General features: G+C 38.8%; 1 protein-coding gene across 1 annotated transcript in view; it reads left to right on the top strand.

Moving 5' to 3' along the window:
* The first annotated feature begins 520 nt into the window (after window positions 1-520).
* Window positions 521-22,028, top strand: part of LOC124788314 (RNA polymerase I-specific transcription initiation factor RRN3-like) — a 53,811-nt gene continuing 32,303 nt past the window's right edge. Inside the window, 5 exon segments of the mRNA XM_047255555.1 lie at window positions 521-681; window positions 800-1,002; window positions 1,078-1,167; window positions 2,557-2,686; window positions 2,766-2,868. Of these exon segments, the coding sequence (XP_047111511.1) occupies window positions 802-1,002; window positions 1,078-1,167; window positions 2,557-2,686; window positions 2,766-2,868 (524 nt within the window). The 5' untranslated portion in view covers window positions 521-681; window positions 800-801.

The following is a 22,028-nucleotide window of genomic DNA, read 5'->3' as shown; positions in this document are numbered from 1 at the left end:
ATTTCACAGTCACTTTTCCCTCATTTTATGAGGAACCATTCTTTTGAATATTTTGCTTGGAACAGACGCTTCCTTTTTGGCATTTAGAGTTCCCTTTAATAACAAATTAACCGCGATACGAATCAGAGAAACACGTAACTGTAAAGCTTAAAGTAAACTGAAATAAAGGACAATAATGGAAACTCACAAGCGTTGCCGCGTAATACCATCTACTCCTTTATGGGCGCTGTTAACTGCGATAATACAGACTTTTGTTATTTAGCTTAACAGCTGAAGTTGAAGTACAGATCCACGCAAGAATTTGAAGTAAAAATAGATTATATTTAGAATGTTCCTCTAAAATACGAAGTCAGGGATAAACTGCAGTCCCAGCGGTATTTTCCGGGATACCGATTTCTTTTATCTGACATTAGGACTGTCCCGGAAAACCGGGAATCTGGCAACCCTATTTCCAAAGATATTAGCATAGTTGCGCTGTAGATCCGCAAGGTACATCGCGGACAAACCTCCTTGGATTTCACCAGCGGGTCGCTCACGCTTAAAATCTTTGTGTTGTGTGGAAAACGTGGGTTTGAGTTTGAGACATATTGTGCAAGTAGTTTGTAATCATGTCGTATAAATTGATCAACAAGGTCTTGTCGCGAAAGAAAGTTGTAGCAGAGAGAGAGTGTTAAGTTTAAGGTGTGTGAAACTGGCAATTTACGCCATGTATAGCAAGTACTTGTGGATTTCTATGCAGATACAGAATTGTTCGTTAACATTCGGTGCTGTTTTACATACTAAACGTGTTGTATTTTAGGCATGGCAGTGTCGGTAATTTCAAGCGGTTCCTGTACACCGTCCATTCTCAAAGTAGCTGGTAATAGAAGCCGTGCTGTGCAGCAGCGCGTTCGCTTTCAGTTGCCCAATGACCTGAGGGCTATTTTGCTGGATTTCATCAACGAAAAGAGTTTGAAACCATATGAAGAATTAGTTTGCATTCTTAAAGATTCAGAAATTCAGGTTTGTCTTGGCTATGTTGTCAACATATTTGACCAGTTTTCAAAGTATGCGTACTGCAATACATTTGTTTTGCAGGATGAAGATCTTTGTGAATTGCTTCGTAAATCAAGAGACTGCATATCTTTATTGAAACAGGATCTTCGTCATTTTGTTGAAGCTATACTTGTAAGTATTGTGTGTCCTCAACGTTACACACACACACACACACACACACACACACACACACACACACACACACACACACACACACACACACACACAGCCCTTGGCATGTCGAATAGCATGGTTGATCTTCAACTTTTGAGCAAGTGGCTGTGTATGCAATTTGGAGGAGGACTGTTCTAGTATGACAGGTAGTTTACATATAGGTCCAGAGTGCAGAATGTCCACAGTAATTAATGTGCATGCAATTTGAAGAAAGACTAGGGCCTATTCTTGTATGACAGGTAGTTTACATGTAGATCTAAAGTGCAGAATGTCAACAGTACTTAATGTTATAGTCGATGGATTGCTCTGCGCTTTTCTCAAGATGCAGAGCTGCTAAATATACGTAAGTAGGGAGGTGTGTTATCTTTAATCAGCCTATATACTGCTGATTAGTGCATACTCTGGATCACAAGCATTTAATTGCGACCTTTGAAAAACAGTTAATTTTACTTTGGTGAAATGGTGCAAAAAATGATGTCCTGTAAGTCATTTTAGGGTACTCTATATCTTGCATATTTTACTTGCATAGTTTAACCAGTACTCTCACTATTATTTTTATTTGTTAGCTGACAGATCATTGGCCTATTTGTGTGAATATTAACTGATCTTTAAATGCACAACATTAACTACTCATACATATGTAGTATGAAAAAAGATTCGCTTCTAGTGGAAATCGTGCAAACTGTTTTATGAAGAATGGCAAAAACTTTTTTTATATCAAATTTCTGTGGAAACTGCGACTTCTTTCCATCTCCCATTTTATAGAACTGGTCTACAATATTACACCTGGAGAAAAGATTGCACCTCACTGTAGTCAGACTGCATTACAGTTTCTTAATTAGTGTTTTCTTTTTTATGTATTGTTTCTTTTTTATGTATTGTTTCTTTTAGCTAACTGATGATCCTACTGTAAATGGAAGGATCGCAAGTGGATGTGTATGTAAACTTTATGTTGTTGTTTTTGTTGTTGTTGAGTTGTATACAACCATGCGAGTCCATACTTGGCTTTAGATGTTTTATACTGTCATGGATTTGTCACTGTTGTTCCTGATACATAGCAGATATAAGCAGTGATGTGAACTGACAAGTCACATAAGCATCAGCATTATATTTAAGGTAGCTCTATGTATTTTATAATGCACCCATGTTGTGGGTGGGGGGTCTTTCTATTATGCTTGCCAGAAAAGCTATTAATATGTTTGTGAAACTAATAGAAATGGGTTGTAACTCTGGAAAATCTATATTGCCAATTGCTATACACATTTTGCTGTATTTGTAAGCTGCTTGTTTGTTCCATAGCATTTTTAAAGGTGAATTCTAAATATGGTACAAATGTCTCATCCACAGAACTTGAAATGGGTGCACAGAACAGACAAAGCTGTCAGAGAATTCCAGGGCTTTGTCTTGGATCTGCTATCTGCACATACATATTACACAAAGTATACGCTAGATAAACTTGTTACTTCTTTCAAACCAGGTGAGTCTTTGTTGTAGTACTACTGTGTATGATGTGTATAGCAGCTAAAGTGTGTGCTAAATTACATTTCTTTTTTCAGATGATGACAATGAGTGGGTTAACAGTATACCACCTGAGAAAGACAAAAGGAGCTTCATGAAAATCCATGATCTGATATCAGTCATTCTGCAAGTTATCCCTATGTAAGTTCCAAAATGTTTTGTATTGTATAAATTATTGATGTGCAAGTCTTGTTCTGTTATTGTTTCCTACAGTTGTTTCTGTGTTCGTTTATCTACTGGTCATTCCTAAATCTAAAAATTAACTGAACTAAAAAGTCTCCTTAAGTACTTTTTTGTAAAAGAGTTCTTGACATGTTCCACATATATTTGTCAATGATGAGAAATGAAGAGGACAAGTGTGTGGAATCTAGTGCTCCATCTTTTGAACTTGGACTAACTAAGCTAGACACCCATAAGAAGCTCCTGAACATAATCTGCAAGTTCATGAACATACAGGTGACATGAAAAATTGTAAGGTATTAATAAAAGGTCTTGGCGTCTTATCATTACTATCAGCTTATAAAGCTAAAGAAAGGCTTGGTAAAGCTTAAAAAGCTGCAGGCGTACAGAAGGATATTCCCAGAATGTCAATACATGGTTTTTCTAGCATTAGCAAATCAAACACGGGATAAAGTGTGTGTGGAAAACAACTTTGATGCTCAGTTCTCTAAATTCTGCTCTCTCTTTAGATGAATTTTTGAGAAGATGTTACAAACATAATCATTGCAACATGTAAAAAAAATAGATGGATCAGCGTACTGCAGTACACTTCTAAGTGGCAGACATGTAACACATTTTTTCAAGTGTCACAAAGTCACTATAACAGCCGGAGCATACTACCTTTCTTTCAATTCCATGATGACACTTTTGGTCATAGAGCAATTTGAGAACTGCTGTTTTGTTTGAAGATCATTGTCAGAAAATCTGCGATTGCTGGAAATCAGTTCCTCGATTGCCTAGACATAGTCTCTGGTCAGTGGCGTTCCTTTGCAATCAGCATCACCCACATCTGTGCAGAGTTGGTCAAATTGTTGACACCTTTTCACTGTGGCCATATAGCACCAGAGTTTAACGGTAACTGTGCAGTTTGGATGTTTTGTCTGCGAGAACCATACTGTCCCACATACTTCAGCTTTGGGGACAACTGAAGTTCACTGGCTCATCTGATTTGACCCCAGGGTCATACTTGTGTTGCGTTGATTGACTTTGTGGTGGCACGACATGTGTAATAGCTCATGTTGGAATATGCTGTGTTGCTCTCTGGTGTTGGATATTTGTTTCTATATTGTTTTTGGGTGCTGTTAGTATAATTCTTGAGCAGTGTTTGTAAGAATGGAATTTGAAGAATTTCTGGTGATTTATTAGTGAGCTATTGGGCCATTCCACACCAGGTGGTCTAAATTCGGAAAAAGTTCTCGCGTGCCCAACATGGACTTTGCTGAAGTTCTGTGTGAACATTTGCATGTATTGCCAGTGAACATTACTAAAAATTTACTTTCTCGTTTTACCCTTTAGTTCAGCTATCAAAGATGCACCCCATAGTTTTAGGCAACTTTGAGACTGAATATCCGTGGCAGTATGTTGTTCTTAAAGAAAACAGAGCTAGCCTGTGTTCGGTGCCAGACGCAGCAGATGACACATCAATAACTTTCTCAATGTGGAGGGGAAGAGGCGGTGAGAAAGAATCCCAGCCATAGATGAAATGCTTCAAATTTTTCTTCATATAAAAAAAAAAAAAAAAAAAAAAAAAATTCTCCTGGAGAATGTTCTTTTGCTCTGAGAATCTTCTCTGGAGAATGTTCTTTTGCTCTGAGAATCTTCTCTGGAGAATGTTCTCTTTTTTATTCATACAACGGCTTGTTGTTTTTCAGGGCCTTATGTGCTTGCATTGCCAAACCAAATTAGTTATTTAGGTAGTTTAGAATATAGTCTTTCTAAGGAAAATGGTTAAAAGAGATTGTAGAAGAGTGATGCTTTTTTGTGAGCTCAAAAAGGCCTCTTTTTTTTTTTTTTTTTTTTTTTTTTTTGGCACTTTTACGAAAATTGTCAACCTTGTCCTTAATTTGTAAACTATTGGGGAGCAGTAGGAGAGGAAATTTTATATTCTAAGACCTTGTTTTGATAAGTTATTGTATGCAAGGTTTCAGGTTTATCCAGCAATTATGTCCAGATATACGAATTCCAAGTTCACACTTTTTTACCCCCAAGTCTGTCTGTCCTTTTTTTTTTTTTTTTTCTTTTCTCCCCCCCCCCCCCCCTCTTCGAGGTTGATTATCCATATAAAAATTTCTCAAGAAATATAATTATTTTGCTTAAGAGGGTGCAAGAAGTTGTAAAAGATCTCCTAGTTTTGCATCTTTTAAGAAAATATTGACAGAGATATTATGTCTCAAAAAGTAGGGTGCACTTGTGATGACTGCACTAAACCTTCATATAAATGTGTATATCCAGTGCTTAAAAGAGAGAGTTTGAGGGTACTCCGACATTGGATATAATGCAGCGAAATTTACTTATAACTGAAGCATGGGATACCACCCGTCTGCTTTTAGCCGTGACATCATCATCATGGTAGCGGGACCGTAGAGACATCCATCGGTAGCTCGGTGTTTGAGCTTGCACATATCTGTGTAGCATTACCATCGCCCACTATTAGCAGGTGAGGGCGCTACATGCTTTTCAAACTGGTTGCCAGTGATTCAGTTGTTGAGAACAGTTGCCACAGCTTCAAAATGCTTGAAACAGTCAATGACATCGCTTTTCCCACCAAAAACTGCACTGGTATCGTTCGTATTGCAATTACCAACACGAAAAAATGAAATAAAAAATTTACGTTCATAAAATAAATTCTTGGCACTTCTCCAAGTTCTCAACATCGTAAAAAAATTACTTTGTCGATGAAAAAGTTTAGGGGTACACATCCCCCAGAAAAACAGCATTGTGTATATCTCTGCAAGTACCCTATTAACAAAATGAAACTTTTACCGATGTTTATTGGGAACATGTGTTAATGTTCCCACAAAGATTTATTAAAATGTATGATGGTTTTTATTTTGTAGGTCCTTAAGGTAATAACATAAAAATGACAGGGGGAGAGCCAAACAGATAATTGCAGCATCCAAGAAGAAATCTTGGGAAGACTTTGGAAACAGGTTGGAGACATTGGGTCAAGCTGCTGGAAAACCATTCTGGAGTGTAATTAGCAGTCTTTGAAAGGGAGGTAAGAAGGAAATGACAAGTATTTTGGACAGGTCAGGAAAACTGCTGGTGAATCCTGTGGATGCCTTGGGCAGATGGAGGGAATATTTTGAAGAGTTGCTCAATGTAGGTGAAAATACGATCAGTAATGTTTCAGATTTCGAGGTACAATGGGATAGGAATGATGATGGAAATAGGATCACGTTTGAGGAAGTGGAGAAAATGGTCAATAGATTGCAGTGCAATAAAGCAGCTGGGGTGGATGAAATTAAGTCGGAACTCATCAAGTACAGTGGAATGTCAGGTCTTAAATGGCTGCACAGGATAATTGAAATGGCCTGGGAGTCGGGACAGGTTCCATCAGATTGGACAAAAGCAGTAATCACACCAATCTTTAAACATGGAAACAGAAAAGATTGTAACAACTACAGAGGTATCTCTTTAATCAGCGTTGTGGGTAAAATCTTCTCAGGTATTGTTGAAAGGAAAGTGCGAGTATTAGTTGAGGAGCAATTGGATGAAAATCAGTGTGGATTTAGGCCTCTTAGAGGTTGTCAGGACCAGATCTTTAGCTTACGACAAATAATGGAGAAGTGTTGTGAGTGGAACAGGGAATAGTATCTATGCTTTATAGATCTAGAAAAGGCATATGACCGGGTTCTTAGGAGGAAGTTATTGTCTGTCTACGAGATTATGGAATAGGAGGCAAACTTTTTCAAGCAATTAAAGGTCTTTACATGGATAGTCAGGCAGCAGTTAGAGTTGACGGTAAATTGAGTTCATGGTTCAGAGTAGTTTCAGGGGTAAGACAAGGCTGCAACCTGTCTCCAGTGTTGTTCATATTATTTATGGATCATATGTTGAAAACAATAGACTGGCTGGGTGAGTTTAAGATATGTGAACACAAAATAAGCAGTCTTGCATATGCAAGTGATGGCAGATTCAATTGAAAGTTTGCAGAGTAATATTTCAGAGCTAGATCAGAAATGTAAGGACTATGGTATGAAGATTAGCATCTCCAAAATGAAAGTAATGTCAGTGGGAAAGAAATATAAACGGATTGAGTGCCAAATAGGAGGAACAAAGTTAGAACAGGTGGACGGTTTCAAGTACTTAGGATGCATATTCTCACAGGATGGCAACATAGTGAAAGAACTGGAAGCGAGGTGTAGCAAGGCTAATGCAGTGAGCGCTCGGCTACGATCTACTCTCTTCTGCAAGAAGGAATTCAGTACCAAGACTAAGTTATCTGTGCACCGTTCAATCTTTCGACCAACTTTGTTGTATGGGAGCGAAAGCTGGGTGGATTCAGGTTACCTTATCAATAAGGTTGAGGTTATGGATATGAAAGTAGCTAGGATGATTGCAGGTACTAGTAGATGGGAACAATGGCAGGAGGGTGTCCACAATGAGGAAATCAAAGAAAAACTGGGAATGAACTCTATAGATGTAGCAGTCAGGGCGAACAGGCTTAGATGGTGGGGTCATGTTACACGCATGGGAGAAGCAAGGTTACCCAAGAGACTCATGGGTTCAGCAGTAGAGGGTAGGAGGAGTCGGGGCAGACCAAGGAGAAGGTACCTGGATTCGGTTAAGAATGATTTTGAAGTAATAGGTTTAACATCAGAAGAGGCACCAATGTTAGCACTGAATAGGGGATCATGGAGGAATTTTATAAGGGGGGCTATGCTCCAGACTGAACGCTGAAAGGCATAATCAGTCTTAATGATGATGATGATGATGATGATGATGATGATGAACATATCTGAATGCACGGAGACTCTCTTGTCAGCATAAGATGTGGTGACCGGTGCAAATGACAGAAAAACTGAATAGGCAAAGAAAACTACACAAGAGAGCTAATAATTGGAAGTAATAGTCAAACTAATGGGGAAGAACTCATTAAAGAGCACGATAAGTTGTAATCTCTGTTGTTGCCTAAAAAATTCATAAACTACTTCCTTGAAGGGTTCCCAAGCTTCTTTTTCTTTCTCCTCCAAAAATTGATCAAATACAGGATCCTTTAAAAGTTCTCCAATTTGTGGCCCGGTAAAAATACCTTCCTTAATTTTTGCATCAGTTGATTTTGGAAATTTCTCTCTTATGTACGTAAAGGCCTGTTCTCCTAGGTTCATACATTTGAAGGAGGTCTTTTGAGTCCATGATAGGCTCAGCAATGACATTTTTCTTGCTAGGATTAAGGTTTCTTACAGGCCAGTCTACTTTAATATTTCCAATCCCTACTGTCCCACATACATAAGAGACAGCAATGTATTTGTACTCCAGTAGCATTCCTAAGAGTGTGGCAGTGACTTTTAGATTACCACAGATTTTCCATTTATGTTCATGATATTTGATAGAGAACAAGAGGGCTGTCATATTTGCATATGTCTCCTTCATGTGAACTGCATGACCAACAGGAATAGAAGGAAGAGGGTTGCTATTGTGAAGTAATACAAATTTCAAACTAAGCTTGGAGGAGTCTGTGAATAGCCTCCATTTAGTTGGATCAAGATTTCATCAAACCATCCTGTTGCAGCAAACAAGATTGTTTTTCTTCTCCAAAAACGGAAGCAGTTCCATGTGGCATTTTCTGTACTGTGAGACTGTGACATCACTTTAGAGAGGATTCCATTGCTGTAGTCTCCCTTCGCCTGTGACACGTCAAGGCCTCTAATGAGATCACCCAATTCTATTTGACTCTGTGTGTGTGGTTTATCATCTTTTTCCTCAAAATCAGGGTCACAGGATACGGAAGGCTTGCTTGGTTCTTCTTCTTTTTCTTCTTCTTCCACACTCTCTACATTTTCTACTTCAAACACACAATTTTTGGGTGGAATAGGAACTGGTAAACTGTCTGAATGGGGAATGGATCGATGAAGATTGAAGATTCAGTTACTGTACTGTTCTTTTCTTCATAGACAATCGTGCCTCTATAGGTGGAGCCAAGCATAAATAGCAGTTATCTGTATGGTTTGTAGGCTCCTTCCAAGCCATAGGCACAGCAAAAACCATAGATCTTTTCTTATTTTTTCAGCAGTTCTCGCAGTGTAACTGAACATGTGTTGCAACATATATGGGAGCCCAAGACTTATGCTGATCCCCTGCTTTCATACCAAAATAATGCTCATGGGCAGTCTTCGCAAGTGTTGTCAGATTGCATTTCTGTGAGGAAAATGTTATTTCACCACAAGTGCAACAAAAACTATTCACCTTATTTACAAATTTTCATGACATTTTTATGAATTTTGCACTGCAAAAGCACTCTCAAATCAGAAATTTTGCTTTAATTATAGCAGAAACTGTATGAAACTCAGTCACAGAAAATAGCTTAAGATCATTTGTTTTGTTATTGGACAGGGTGCCAACTCTGAAATCAAAATTTCCCCCAAACTGAAAATGAGGACTGTAAAAATGAAATGTCACTTCATCTCCAAAGCAAGAGTTAATCTGTCATTTTTATGGTGATTTTTTAATTCAACATACGAAAATACACAAGAATTAACTATTTTTGAGCCTGAACCATTTTCATTGTTGACCAGTATAATGGAAAAAGAGCCAGTTTTGGATTTACATTTCCGAAGGAAAAACGAACAGAAAAACTCAGAACAGCATTTTATTTATTTATTTATTATTTTTTTTTTTTGGTCAGGTACAATAAATCACCTAAGGACATGAAATAACAAGTAGGTCATATGGTATTGGACACCCATGCCTCATCACAAAATATAAAAGGCAGAGGATCTCCCCCCTGTGTAATCCAGGATAGGCAGCGATTTGTGGCAGATTAGATGATAGAGTTCAGTGCTGGTGCAGATGTAAGTGTTTCAGAGCAGAACAATCAAAGGCCATTGTTGAACATGGAACTCCACACGCATTACTCCTACTTGTCCCTGTGTTAACCCAACAATATTGTCAGTTTTGATTGCAGTGAGAACAGCATCACAGAGTTTTCACTGTGAATCAGTAGAAACGTGTCGCCTATCAAAGGAATCACATTCCTTGTTACACCAGGTTGTTGGTTGGGTCCTTACACACAGTCATCCAGGTGAATGGCTGCATGAAACATATGCTATGCCACAGAAGCAAGGTGGTGAGGGGAGAATTATGTTATGGCTTACATTGAGTTGGGCTTCCGTGGGATCTCTGGTGGTAATCAAAGGCATCATGACAGCAGTGAACTAGTGAATATAATTGTGGACCGTCTGCATCGTTTTATGCTTGAAGCCTCCCCTTATGACGGACTGTTGTGTTGCATGATCAGAATCATGCTACAGTGATTTGAGGGGCATTATAGAGAACTCACATTGATGTCTTGACCAGCAAACGTGTGATCCGTACCCGTTGGAACACACATGGAGCACCATCTGAGTGCCCTTAAACTACTGCTTGCAATTTGCAGAAATTGCTTGACTTGTGCGTAGTCATCTGGTGCCACATACTTCTCGACTCCTGACAAAGATTTGTAGAATCCATGCCAAGCTGAACCTCTGCTGTACTGTGTTTGAAAAGTAGAACAACACGCTATGAAACAGGTGGTCAAACTGTTTTGGTTCATTGGTGTATTTTTAAAGTTCTTAAAGATAGATGAAATACGTATGGGATGCTTTGGCTGCTGAATGGGCAGAGAACCATGCTTCAGCATACACACTAACAAGGAAAATACAAATGTCACAAACTCTTGTGGTGATAATTCATCACAACCCACCTCGTCTGATGGATAACACCGGATCACGGGAAGATTCCCTTATTTGAGACAAGTAACTGTGATTCAACAGTTCTCTAACTTGACATCAACAGTTTGCGTGAGAAAAAATAAGAACAATCTGAATGACAGCAAGGTAACAACAGAAGTGATAGTAATATTAACAGTAGTGAATGAGTAGCGTGTTTATCCTTTCCTTCATTTTTTAAATGTAATTATGTATTATATTATAAATTCATAAATGATTTACCAAGTTGAATTTAATATTTGCTTGCTCTTGCCTGTTCCCAGCTGCCCTTGCTTATTCAGATGATCTATCACAAGTAACTCATTCCATGCATGAATCCTTGCTGTCCTTTCAACTGTTAGTTGATCAAAAACTGTATCTTCTTCAATAGTAATGAAACGTATTGCATTAACATGTGATGTATTAAGAATTACAAATATTTAAATGAAATCTGTTTATTTCCACTTATCATTTTCGTACGAACTTCCAGAATGTTTATATATAAATACAAAGATGAGGTGACTTACCGAACAAAAACGCTGGCAGGTCGATAGACACACAAACAAACACAAACATACACACAAAATTCAAGCTTTCGCAACAAATTGTTGCCTCATCAGGAAAGAGGGAAGGAGAAGGGAAGACGAAAGGAAGTGGGTTTTAAAGGAGAGGGTAAGGAGTCATTCCAATCCCGGGAGCGGAAAGACTTACCTTAGGGGGAAAAAAGGACAGGTATACACTCGCACACACGCACATATCCATCCACACATACAGACACAAGCAGACATATTTAAATATGTCTGCTTGTGTCTGTATGTGTGGATGGATATGTGCGTGTGTGCGAGTGTATACCTGTCCTTTTTTCCCCCTAAGGTAAGTCTTTCCGCTCCCGGGATTGGAATGACTCCTTACCCTCTCCTTTAAAACCCACTTCCTTTCGTCTTCCCTTCTCCTTCCCTCTTTCCTGATGAGGCAACAATTTGTTGCGAAAGCTTGAATTTTGTGTGTATGTTTGTGTTTGTTTGTGTGTCTATCGACCTGCCAGCGTTTTTGTTCGGTAAGTCACCTCATCTTTGTATTTATATATAATTTTTCCTACGTGGAATGTTTCCTTCCATTATATTGATATCATTAATTTGCTTCCAGAATGTTTGTTTGATAAGCAGTTTATCACCCTCTTTGATGGAATAAATGCTTTTTCCCCAATAAATCATCACTACCGCATAGACACTGTGGCACTTTTGACTTAGTATACACACCTGTAAAATTGTAGAAGAAAACCTGAACGTTTGCTCGACAGGTGGCAGTTTGCTTTCGGCTCTTTCATGGTGCTAGTATCCAAATAAATGACTTTTTTTCCCCATAAACAAACTGATGACAAAGACATTGGTTTTACTACTGCTTCTACCACTACCTTCCTTAAAAGTGAAGGACTATTGGAGTTGCCAAGGTTGAGTTGTAAAAAGAAATGGTGTAGCTTGCTCTGCCCTCTCCCTACCTATCTTGGGGTGACTAACCTTTCGTGTCACTCAAGCCAAATGATTTGTGACATGAGAATGCACTCAGTTGAGGCAACTGAGGTACACTAACAGCCTTCATTGGGAAATGACCGAGTTTATTGTGCAGAAGTAATATTTCATAAAGTGGATGGATATATATTTTTGTGTTGACCAATTTTGAAGGTTCCTGTCCTATTGAGCTCAAACTTCACACAGCTCATTTTTACATGGAATAGAAACCAAACTGGAGTGTAGCCAAGATAAATTATAAAAGAAATTTTAAAAATGCCAAATAACAGCCACACTAATGGGGCGTATTGAACATTTCCAAAAAAAACTTTGAGTTTCCCGTTCATCAAAATACAAAATTCATTTTATATTTTTATTAATTTCAGAAATATACATGCGCCAAATTAGATGATTCATTGTGATACAGTATGATGGCAAATCTGGTAGTGTTGTGCAATGATCCATGGATGAATGTACAAATAAAATCAAAGAAAATCTATATTTTTTGGCCCTAAGAAAGAAAAGCATAAATATTTGGGCCCTGAGAAAATAAATTTGTGGGAGAAAATGTGTATTTTAGTCATTAAAAGTGGAGTGCCTCATAAATGTCATTTATTCTTACAAAAATAGGTTTTTCAGTTGGCTCATCATGGAATGAATTAACCCTCTGGTCACTGGCGACTCAAAGGTGTGCATCCAGCTCTTTCCGCACAATTTCGCAGGCCCCGCCATTATTGTGTCTTCCTGCAGTGTTTGGAAATTGGAAGTTGTGATTTTCTCATGAAATACTTTTCTGTTGCTTTGGAATATTGTAGGCTGCTATTTTCCCCATCAGATATTTTTCTGTTGCTCTTGAATATCTGAAGTCATTATTTTTCTTGTCTGGAACATCAGGAGTCACATTTTACATGTTTCCCAGTCTCGCTCACCTACTTACACATATACCATTTTGCACCAGCAATTTTATAAACTATATTTCTGAGCTTGTGTGTGGAACATTGCTCCAAAATATGCAACACTCAGAAAAATTATCAATAAGTTCTTTCTGACCTTGTAACATTGAACACAATTTTCGTGTTTCCCACATTATTTCTGTGTAAAATTTCAATTAAAAATCAGCTCTAAATTAAATGTTTGGTTTTCTTATTACAGCCCTTTAGTTTTATTCTTACAGCTATACTCCACGTGATGTAGGAAGTGGCCCAGTTTCCAGCTGTTTCACTCATTGCCCTCTGTTAACCACTGTACTTTGTTCATCATAAGAATGAACATGATGTAAACAAACGCAAATGCAATGATTGGTCAGCAGCCATAGCTCATGTACACTGGTGTTGTTCCACTCTTGGAAGTAGGTCCTGTATATGCTATCTTATTACTATGTCAGTGTGAATGAAACTTTGACATTCTAATGCATTAACAGCCATCAACATTTTTCTTAATCATACTTAAGCTATGTAATTTTTATTTCAAAAATCTTATATGTTCAGTCTCTGTAAGCATTACTTGTGGTCTGATTGTCACGCTGTTCATACATAACATGAAAATGGATGACACTGCTTCCAGCTGTGTAGTGAAACCCTTGCAAAACATGGTTAATGGCTAGAAACAAGTTTTTCTTAATGTTTTTTACAAGTACAGAGCAAAATCGGCTAAGACTTTTTTGTTCGTAACAAATATAAGATAAAATAATTTAATTGTATGCATGGTGGAATCGGTAGCATCATAGATTGATAATTGAGTCTGCTGCTGGCCAGCTGTTCGAAACGCCATGTGGTGTATAATTTTTCATGTTAGGTTTGAATACCTAAATCATTTAAATATGAAGTTCATCAAATCTGTGGTAATTCAGTCCTACTTCACCATCACTTTGTCATGGAAAAGGCACGTCTTCTCATTTCTATGTACATATTGGATGCAAAATTCTATAGTTTTCATTGCAAATACACATCTTAATTATTGATATTTTATAAAAGATTGTTGCAGTTAAGAAAAATTACACAATTAAATTTTTTGGAGAAAAATGAAAAATCAAATGCTCTGTTTGAATATGCAAATTCTTTTGTAAGACAGATGTGGTCTCACATGAGCCAGAGTGACAAGCATCATAAAAATATGGAAAACAATAATTTTCATGGTGTTGAGTGCACTGTACAAATGCTGCATTTATACAGTTGTCACCTTAACACTGCATTCCGATTCCAATAGAATTGATCTGGCGTCAGGTTAAGGGATTTGTCATAATGGACTTTCTGGTGGCTTGGGATTCTGTTGCTGATCGCCTCGTTATCAACCTAGCAGTACTGAAATGTATTCCTCAGAGTCCGATATGGAAGGAGTTCAGAGATTATCCGCCGGCTGATTGTAATACCTTCAGTGGCTTTAATATTTAACTACATGGTGAAATCCCAGCGGTGCACTTTTACGCCTCGCGTAGTTTGTTAGCTAAGATTGAGAGCATGTTATGTTTCCATCAGATCACTTAAGAAAAGAACTGCTTGAGTTTTACCATTATTTCCTTCTGTTTAAAAATTAAATGACATTCAAAGCTATATTGTTCTCTGCTTGTCCCATATTATTGCTGACTCAGTGTACATGTAATGCACAGCATAAAATTATCCTCATTATCGTACTTGACTGTATTTGAGACAGCATGGCTTCCATTCCATATGAAACAAAATCCAATGAAGTTCCAGCAAACATGTAAGAATACTTAGTGTGATGCTTACATGAGGTTTATTCTTATGATAAACAAAGAGTAGCGACCAATAATATTAATTCTTTCTCCCAGCAGCTAGCTGCGAGCTACAACTAGATGGGAAGGATCTCTCTCCTGCATGCTGCCATATTTCGCAACAGTGCAGTTTTATTCACAGAGCGACTGAATTATTCTTACAGATGATGATGATGATATTTTCTTGTAGCAGTATAGCTGTGAATATGTATATGTAAATGTGTTAGTATGATTGCCATACAAATGCATAAGGTGGTGGCAATAAACACGAAGTGCTTCACTAGCAAGTGACGTGGTTTATAATTTTTTCAGATGTGAATCTGAAATCAGATCTGTTGGTGACTTTTGGAAGACACAAGAATGAAGTACGGAAGCATATGTTGCCAAGATAACTGTGCAGAGAATAATAAACAAAAGTGTACGAGCTGTAGAAATGTTAGGAATAGTTGGTTTCATCTCACGAGAAACATAAGACACGTGAATGGCTTTGAGGACGACATTTTGATGTGCTTCGTGTTTGAAATCTACATAGGGCGGTGAATACCCAACTTCACATAAACTTGCTACACATAGACATGTGAAAATTGACTTCAAAGTGAGTGCTGCACAGTTTTTCAAATAACAGTACATTAAAAGTAATGATAGAAGAAAGTTTTTAATGAAAAGAAGTGACTTAGCTGCAGTACAGCCCAAAAGCTTGAGAAAGATGCAGGAAACAAGAGAAGGTACTTCAGCAGTGCATTACCTTGATGAAACAAGAGTGAATGAGAATCATTTCAGGAATCCCCGCTAGAAAATGAGCGATGGTACTGGTGGTATTAAAGTTTCCATAAGAAAGTGTTCTCAGATAATTATTAGACATGCTGGGTGTTCTTCCGGTTTTGTTCCTGAGAGAAAACTTGTATTTAGCTACAATTAGGAAATTAAAGTTGTCAAGTGGTTCACTGAACAGTTTGTGCCTTACCTTGCTCTCAAGTTGGCCATTAAAAACATTGCAAGAGAATTTGTGTAGGGAGACAAAGAGAGATGTAAGCCTTAAAACTATTGTTGTATACTTGCAATCGTACAGTTTTGACACAGTCTCAGATAGCAGTAACATTGATATTAAGACGTAGACGTTGGAACAAAGTAACTTCATAATAGTGCTTGGTTTTAAAGGCTCGTAGTTTAAAAACATTCTTTTTTAATATATCTGTTACATAAATAGTATATGAGAGCTTCCTAGCCTTTATTTTTTGGGAATTTGTACCCTAAGAAATATACAGACATTCACTTGTTATGATTGACATAATTTTCAATATCTTCCCCAAAGAAAAGCAGCTAGGTAGTTGTGAAATACAAGCGTTTCTCAGCTCGTACTATGCTCTAATAACTCATGAGAATGCAACCAGATAAATTGCTGAAAATGTAGATAATTCAGTTTGTAATCCCTTGTCATTTTCAAGGCACAAACTGGAAAATATCTTAAAATGGTGAGGCAGATACCTGTCAAGATGTGTGTTTTTCAGTGTTATTGGGCAGTGCTCCCTCGAGTTATTCGAAGAAAGTATCCAGTTGTTTGTTTGTTCCATGGATCACAATGCAGTCTCTTGTTGTGATGTTGAATGAGTTTATTTACACTATAATGCTCATTGACAGCGAAAAATATGACAACATTTACACAACAATCTTTTGCATTAGTCTTGCCACTAGTTATTCTTTTTTACTCACAATGATATACATTTAACTGCTCTCTCTCTCTCTCTCTCTCTCTCTCTCTCTCTCTCTCTCTCTCTTTCTTAAACACACACACACACACACACACACACACACACACACACACACACAAAGCCGAGTCAGCTGTTTTGCCTTCCCACATGATGCAGAAGCTGTAGGGCAGTGGACACAACATTGTCGGCATGTCTTTCATGTACACAATTGATCGAAATAAGTTTTAAAATATTTATTAGTCTACTCGTAGATCTGAACATATAATATGAACCACTGTAGGTAAATGAACTTCATTGTCCATAGCAACATGGTTTGCTCATGTGGAATTTGTTCGTTCAGTCTCTGCTGCCACACTTGTGCAGACACTGTCACCTGAAGGCTTTCCTTTCTCTCTCTGGATGGAAGTGCCTTCTACATGATGCTGATTATTATCGAATAAAAATACCTTGCAATTCTGTATGGAAAACTCAGATGATTGCCTGTGATTAGAGGATTAAGTCTCTCTCCAGAAATTTTTTCAGCATTAGGTTAAGTTATTTCAACTGGGAAAGATGACATTGGGCTCCTTGATATTATGTAGTAGTGGCAGTTAGTGCCATTGTGCAATTTTGTTGTAGCAATTACCACAGTGGTTTTGGTTGGTTGAGGCATGCATTGGATTTCAACGTACTGATGCAAGCAATTCCTCTGAACAAGTGGCAGCTGTCAATAGTCCCTTAAGAGCTTTTCCTTTCTGTGCTCTGAAAGCTAGTACACCCATACACTGCAACAAACAGTTTGCTGTTTTCACCATTTTTTAACATTTTGTTTCTGCTTTTTCTTGGGTGTTTCAGGTTGGGCTAAAGTTGATGCATCTCCTGCATGACCAAGAGACTGAAATACTATTTCAAGTAATTAAGAATAAAGGAAGGTGGCTAATTTTGAAACACTATGTATTTCAAAAAACAAATTATTTTTCACAAACTCCTTAATAGATTCTATATATGATTTAGCAGGTTTGCTAGTCAGTGTTATAACAACTTTTTGTTTGTTTGTTAAGTCTATGAATTATAGGAATTATTGTTTAAGACTGATATTTTTGGATCAGTTTAAGCTACTCATGCATCACAAAACGATTATGTTGCAAATAGAATTTGGATGGGAGACTGACAATAGTTTTGTGTGTGTGTGTGTGTGTGTGTGTGTGTGTGTGTGTGTGTGTGTGTGTGTGTGTGTGTGTTATTTTTCTGGAATGTAAGCTGTGAAGACACAGGTATTTATTGTAGCCGGTGTCTAGGTTAAGTCGGTAGAGGGCAGTTTGTCAATTCGTGTGAAGTTGTATTGAAGGCATCAGTTAATCCCTGTTCTCCAGACAGTATATTAGTAAGGGCGTCTAACAATTTTCTTCTAAAAGCAACTGCCATAGAAGTTTCTTTTCCTTCGACTGTAAATGTGTTAGTTAAATAGATAAAGTCTTGAAATATGATACATTGTGTACTTTCATACAGAAGCGTGCGACAAACCTCGGAGCATCTGCCAAATTGTCATGCTTGGAGAAATTCATCTTGTACCTTTAGTAAACTTGAAGACATGGCTTATTCACCATTCCACTTTATTGTAATATGTTTCATTGTCTTCTGTTTTCTGCAACATCTTGTACATTACAGTTTTTTTTTTCTTAATTTCTTACATCATGTAAAATAAAATTTAAAATATACTGCTATTTTCCTGCTGTTTCAAAACAAGTGTGATTGAGCAAATTCTACTTTCTTCAATAGAAATGAGTGTCTGTCAGCACAGTGACACAATAGTGTGGCTACTGTAATTTCGCTATTCACACTATATGATTAAATAAAATTTAATGATCATGCTACACATGATATGTGTATCACGCGTCCTCATGTTTCACAGTTGCAGCAGTGTCCACCATTGTCTGTAACCATACAAATAGCTCTGCCTAAAGAAAACAACACTTCTCTGTGATACAGTTTTTTTTCCTCCAACTTTTGTGCTATTCTTTGCAGTTCAGTTATCCTTAAAAACAAGACATGTAAGGCACCTCTATTACCTGATATTCCATTGCTGTGAGGTAATAGGTACGCTTAGAATAATCAAGTCACTTTAATGGAACACTGGTCATAAGTCCCATACAAAGTCTGCGTACATAGGTAGGCCGATTAAGAACAAGTAACAGTCGTCCTGAGAGTGGAGTCAAGTGTCAAGTGGGCATATGAATGAACCATAACAGAATGAGGAGGGAGAGCCCTCCAGTGTGGATGTAATAGATTGATGCTTGTCTGATTAGCAATGTGTCACTGCCTGTGGGCTGCACAAGCTGAGCTCATTGTGGTACTGCTGTTGCTGTTTGGTCATACTGACAGGTGCCAGTGCAGGCGAGTTGAGTCATAAAAAGATGAACTGGCACCATCCTCTTATGTCCATGGACGTAATGGCACTGGTGCCATAGATGTGGTGAAATTTGGTTACCATAGTCCTCTCCTGTTGGTGAGGTGACTGTGAGATGATGCCAGAGGAGGGCGAAGTAGGTGAGATTGCCCTTGTTGTTGGAGGTTGAGGCAAAAACAGAGGAGGAGTTTCCAAGGCCGGCAAAGAATGGAAGGATCTGGACACTGAGAGGGCCTGGGTTTTTTTTTTTGGGAGGGGGGGGGGGGGGTCGGCACTGTAGGCCGGTCTCCCATTTTTGAGTAAAGTTAGTTATGATGGCAGGCCACCAGTCTGTCCTCTGTGTCTCATGAATACTCACTGACCCCGCTGACATGCACAACCACCAGGATCCATTGTTCACAGTGCCCAAAAGTGAGAGTCCAAACAACAGTCCCTGTCATGTATGCTCTCAAGGAGGGCATGGGGCAGGCAGCAGGATGTTGAGGACTGTGCGCAGCTGGTACCGATGTACCATTTCAGCCAAACTCTTCTCACCCTATGGTGTGGACCTATAATGAAGAAAAATTTTGTGTGTGTGTGTGTGTGTGTGTGTGTGTGTGTGTGTGTGTGTGTGTGTGTGTGTGTGGCTGGGACGTCCCCAATGAACTTCTTCATCTCCCTTTCAAAAGTCTGGATGCATTTTGTCTCCTCATTTGACTGAAGGTAGAACTGCAGTGTCTTGATGTGGTGTATACCAAATTGTGCACAAAAATCTTGAAAAATGTGAGACATGAACTGTGAGCAATTGTCAATCACCAGGTTGCAGGGAGAGGCCTTCAATGGAGAAGATGCAGGTGAGGGCCTGCACCATCAATTCCACCATAGTCAAATTGCAGTTTACAGTGTATGGAAACAAGAGCAGACATCTATAATCACCAACCAGTAAGCGTCCAGGAAGGGGCCCGCAAAATCAAGGTGGACTCATTCTCGTTCCTATGAAGATTCTGACCGTAGAGAGTAACACTGCTGCAGGGCAGCCTGATGAGCTGCATACTTAAAAAAAGCAGCAGTCAAATGTTCAATCTCACAATCAAACCCTGGTCAGTAGACATGTTTGGCAGGCCAACGTCTTTGTTTGTGATATGCCATAATGACCATGTTGCAGGAGGAGGATGATGATGCCCCTCCTGAGTTACGCTGGAATGACCATGCGTGACACATGTTCTGTGGACAGCAAAATAACACCATTAACAAGTCAATAGCACAGCACAAAATAAATATGAAAGGAAGATGCGAGATGGTATTGGCATTAGTTCTGAGCCATTGGTGAAATTGGATCTCATAGTAGTAACAACTAGGGCCATGGCCCACTGTTGAAATGTGTGTGCTGTATCATTCAGCGCATGTGCTGCAAGGCTAAAAACAGAAACTATGGTCTGTAATGATGTCAAACTTGACACCATAGAGAAACACATGAAACTTATTGATTACATAAACGTCAGGGCTTCCTTCACAATTTGTGAGTAATTTTTGTCTGCCAAGTTGAATGTTGTACAGGCAAAACCAGTTGACTGCTTTGAACACCAAACCATCTGTGATACACTGTAACAGCACAGCCACCACACCATACTGTGATGCGTTGGTAGCTACAACAAGATGATGACCCAGCTGATATGCGGCCAAGCACTGGATAAAATGCAGAACATCTTTCAGTTTCCGTATTGCTTGGGTGCAGGCAGTGTCCAAACAATGTGCTATTCTTGAACAGTTGATTAATAGGATACACTATTGTAGCTGGCTGCGGCCAAAACTAGTGGTCATACATGACTTTGCCAAAAAATTCCTGGAGCTCCTTCACATTGGTAGGATGTGGGAGGGCCTCAATAGAAGTGTTATGACAGTTTGTCAGCTGTACCTCCTGACAGGAAGTAGCAAGGCTGGAAGAAAGACTTATTCAAATCTCACTTGAGACCCGCGTCCCCCAAGGTGTGAAACAGAGTCTGAAGTTTGCGAAGAGGTTCTCGATGGAGGGACCCGTGACAATGTAGTCAAGCTCACTTGATACAGCAAGGGATTCTTTGTGCGAGTTGCTCCAACTAATGTTGAAATAGAGCCAGAGTTCTAGTGGCTCCGAAAACCAACCAGTTGTACCGGTAGACGCATATGGCACATTGATAAGAAGCATCTGACGCGACTCTTCAACTGGCAGCTGTAAATATGCTTCCAACAAGTCAAGTTTTCAAGAATATTGCCCCTGCTAGTTTTGTCATGAGGTCTTATGGGTGGGGAGTGGGGTACACTTGACCATAGACTGAAGATTGGTAGTCACCATGAAATTGCTGCAAAGGCAAGAGTTTGCCTCATGTTTTCATAACAATCACTAATGGTGTGGCCCAGGAACTGAATGATATGGGTTCCATGACACCCAGTGCTGTCAGCCTGTATAGTTCTTTTGCTTGACCATGAAGTGCCAGGGGCCTAGCCCAGCTGAAAAAAAAGGATATAAAATTCTTTGCACAGGCCATCCAATTCTTGATTGGGCACAGGGCATTAACTTCAATATGCAGCAGGATTTTGGAACATATATTGTGTTCGAACATTATGAATTACCTCAACTTGCCTAACAAGTGGTGCATTTGAGGAGACTTCCATGACAGAAACACAGCTTTATGAAAGTTGGTGTCTGTTACCTTAAAGGCCTCAAAGTGTTGCCGCCATAGGTGTTTCATATGATTCAGTCTTCGGCAGCTTTGTCATAGGGAGTGAAGGGTGATGGATAAGCCAGCAAATTGTGCGGCCACATTATCAAGCCTGTCAGCGCACTTGACATGGTCATGTGTCCCTCCTGCTGCATTTCCAAACGCCTGTGGGTTTCCAGCTGCTACCTCCAAGGATGTGCTTGGTGACATTGCTACTTTGTCAAAAACAACAACTGAATAACGAATTGTATTCCTTCACTTGTTTAGTAACACAGACAAATAAGTATGCATAATCACTTTTATGAGAACACCAATTACAAGTTCCATACGTAGTCCTTGTATGTAGGTAGGCCAAGTCAAAACAAGTAACAGGCGTCCTGAG

Source organism: Schistocerca piceifrons, chromosome 1 (assembly GCF_021461385.2).
Source record: "Schistocerca piceifrons isolate TAMUIC-IGC-003096 chromosome 1, iqSchPice1.1, whole genome shotgun sequence".
Lineage (NCBI taxonomy): Eukaryota > Metazoa > Arthropoda > Insecta > Orthoptera > Acrididae > Schistocerca > Schistocerca piceifrons.
This window is presented reverse-complemented; position numbering and strand designations above follow the sequence as displayed.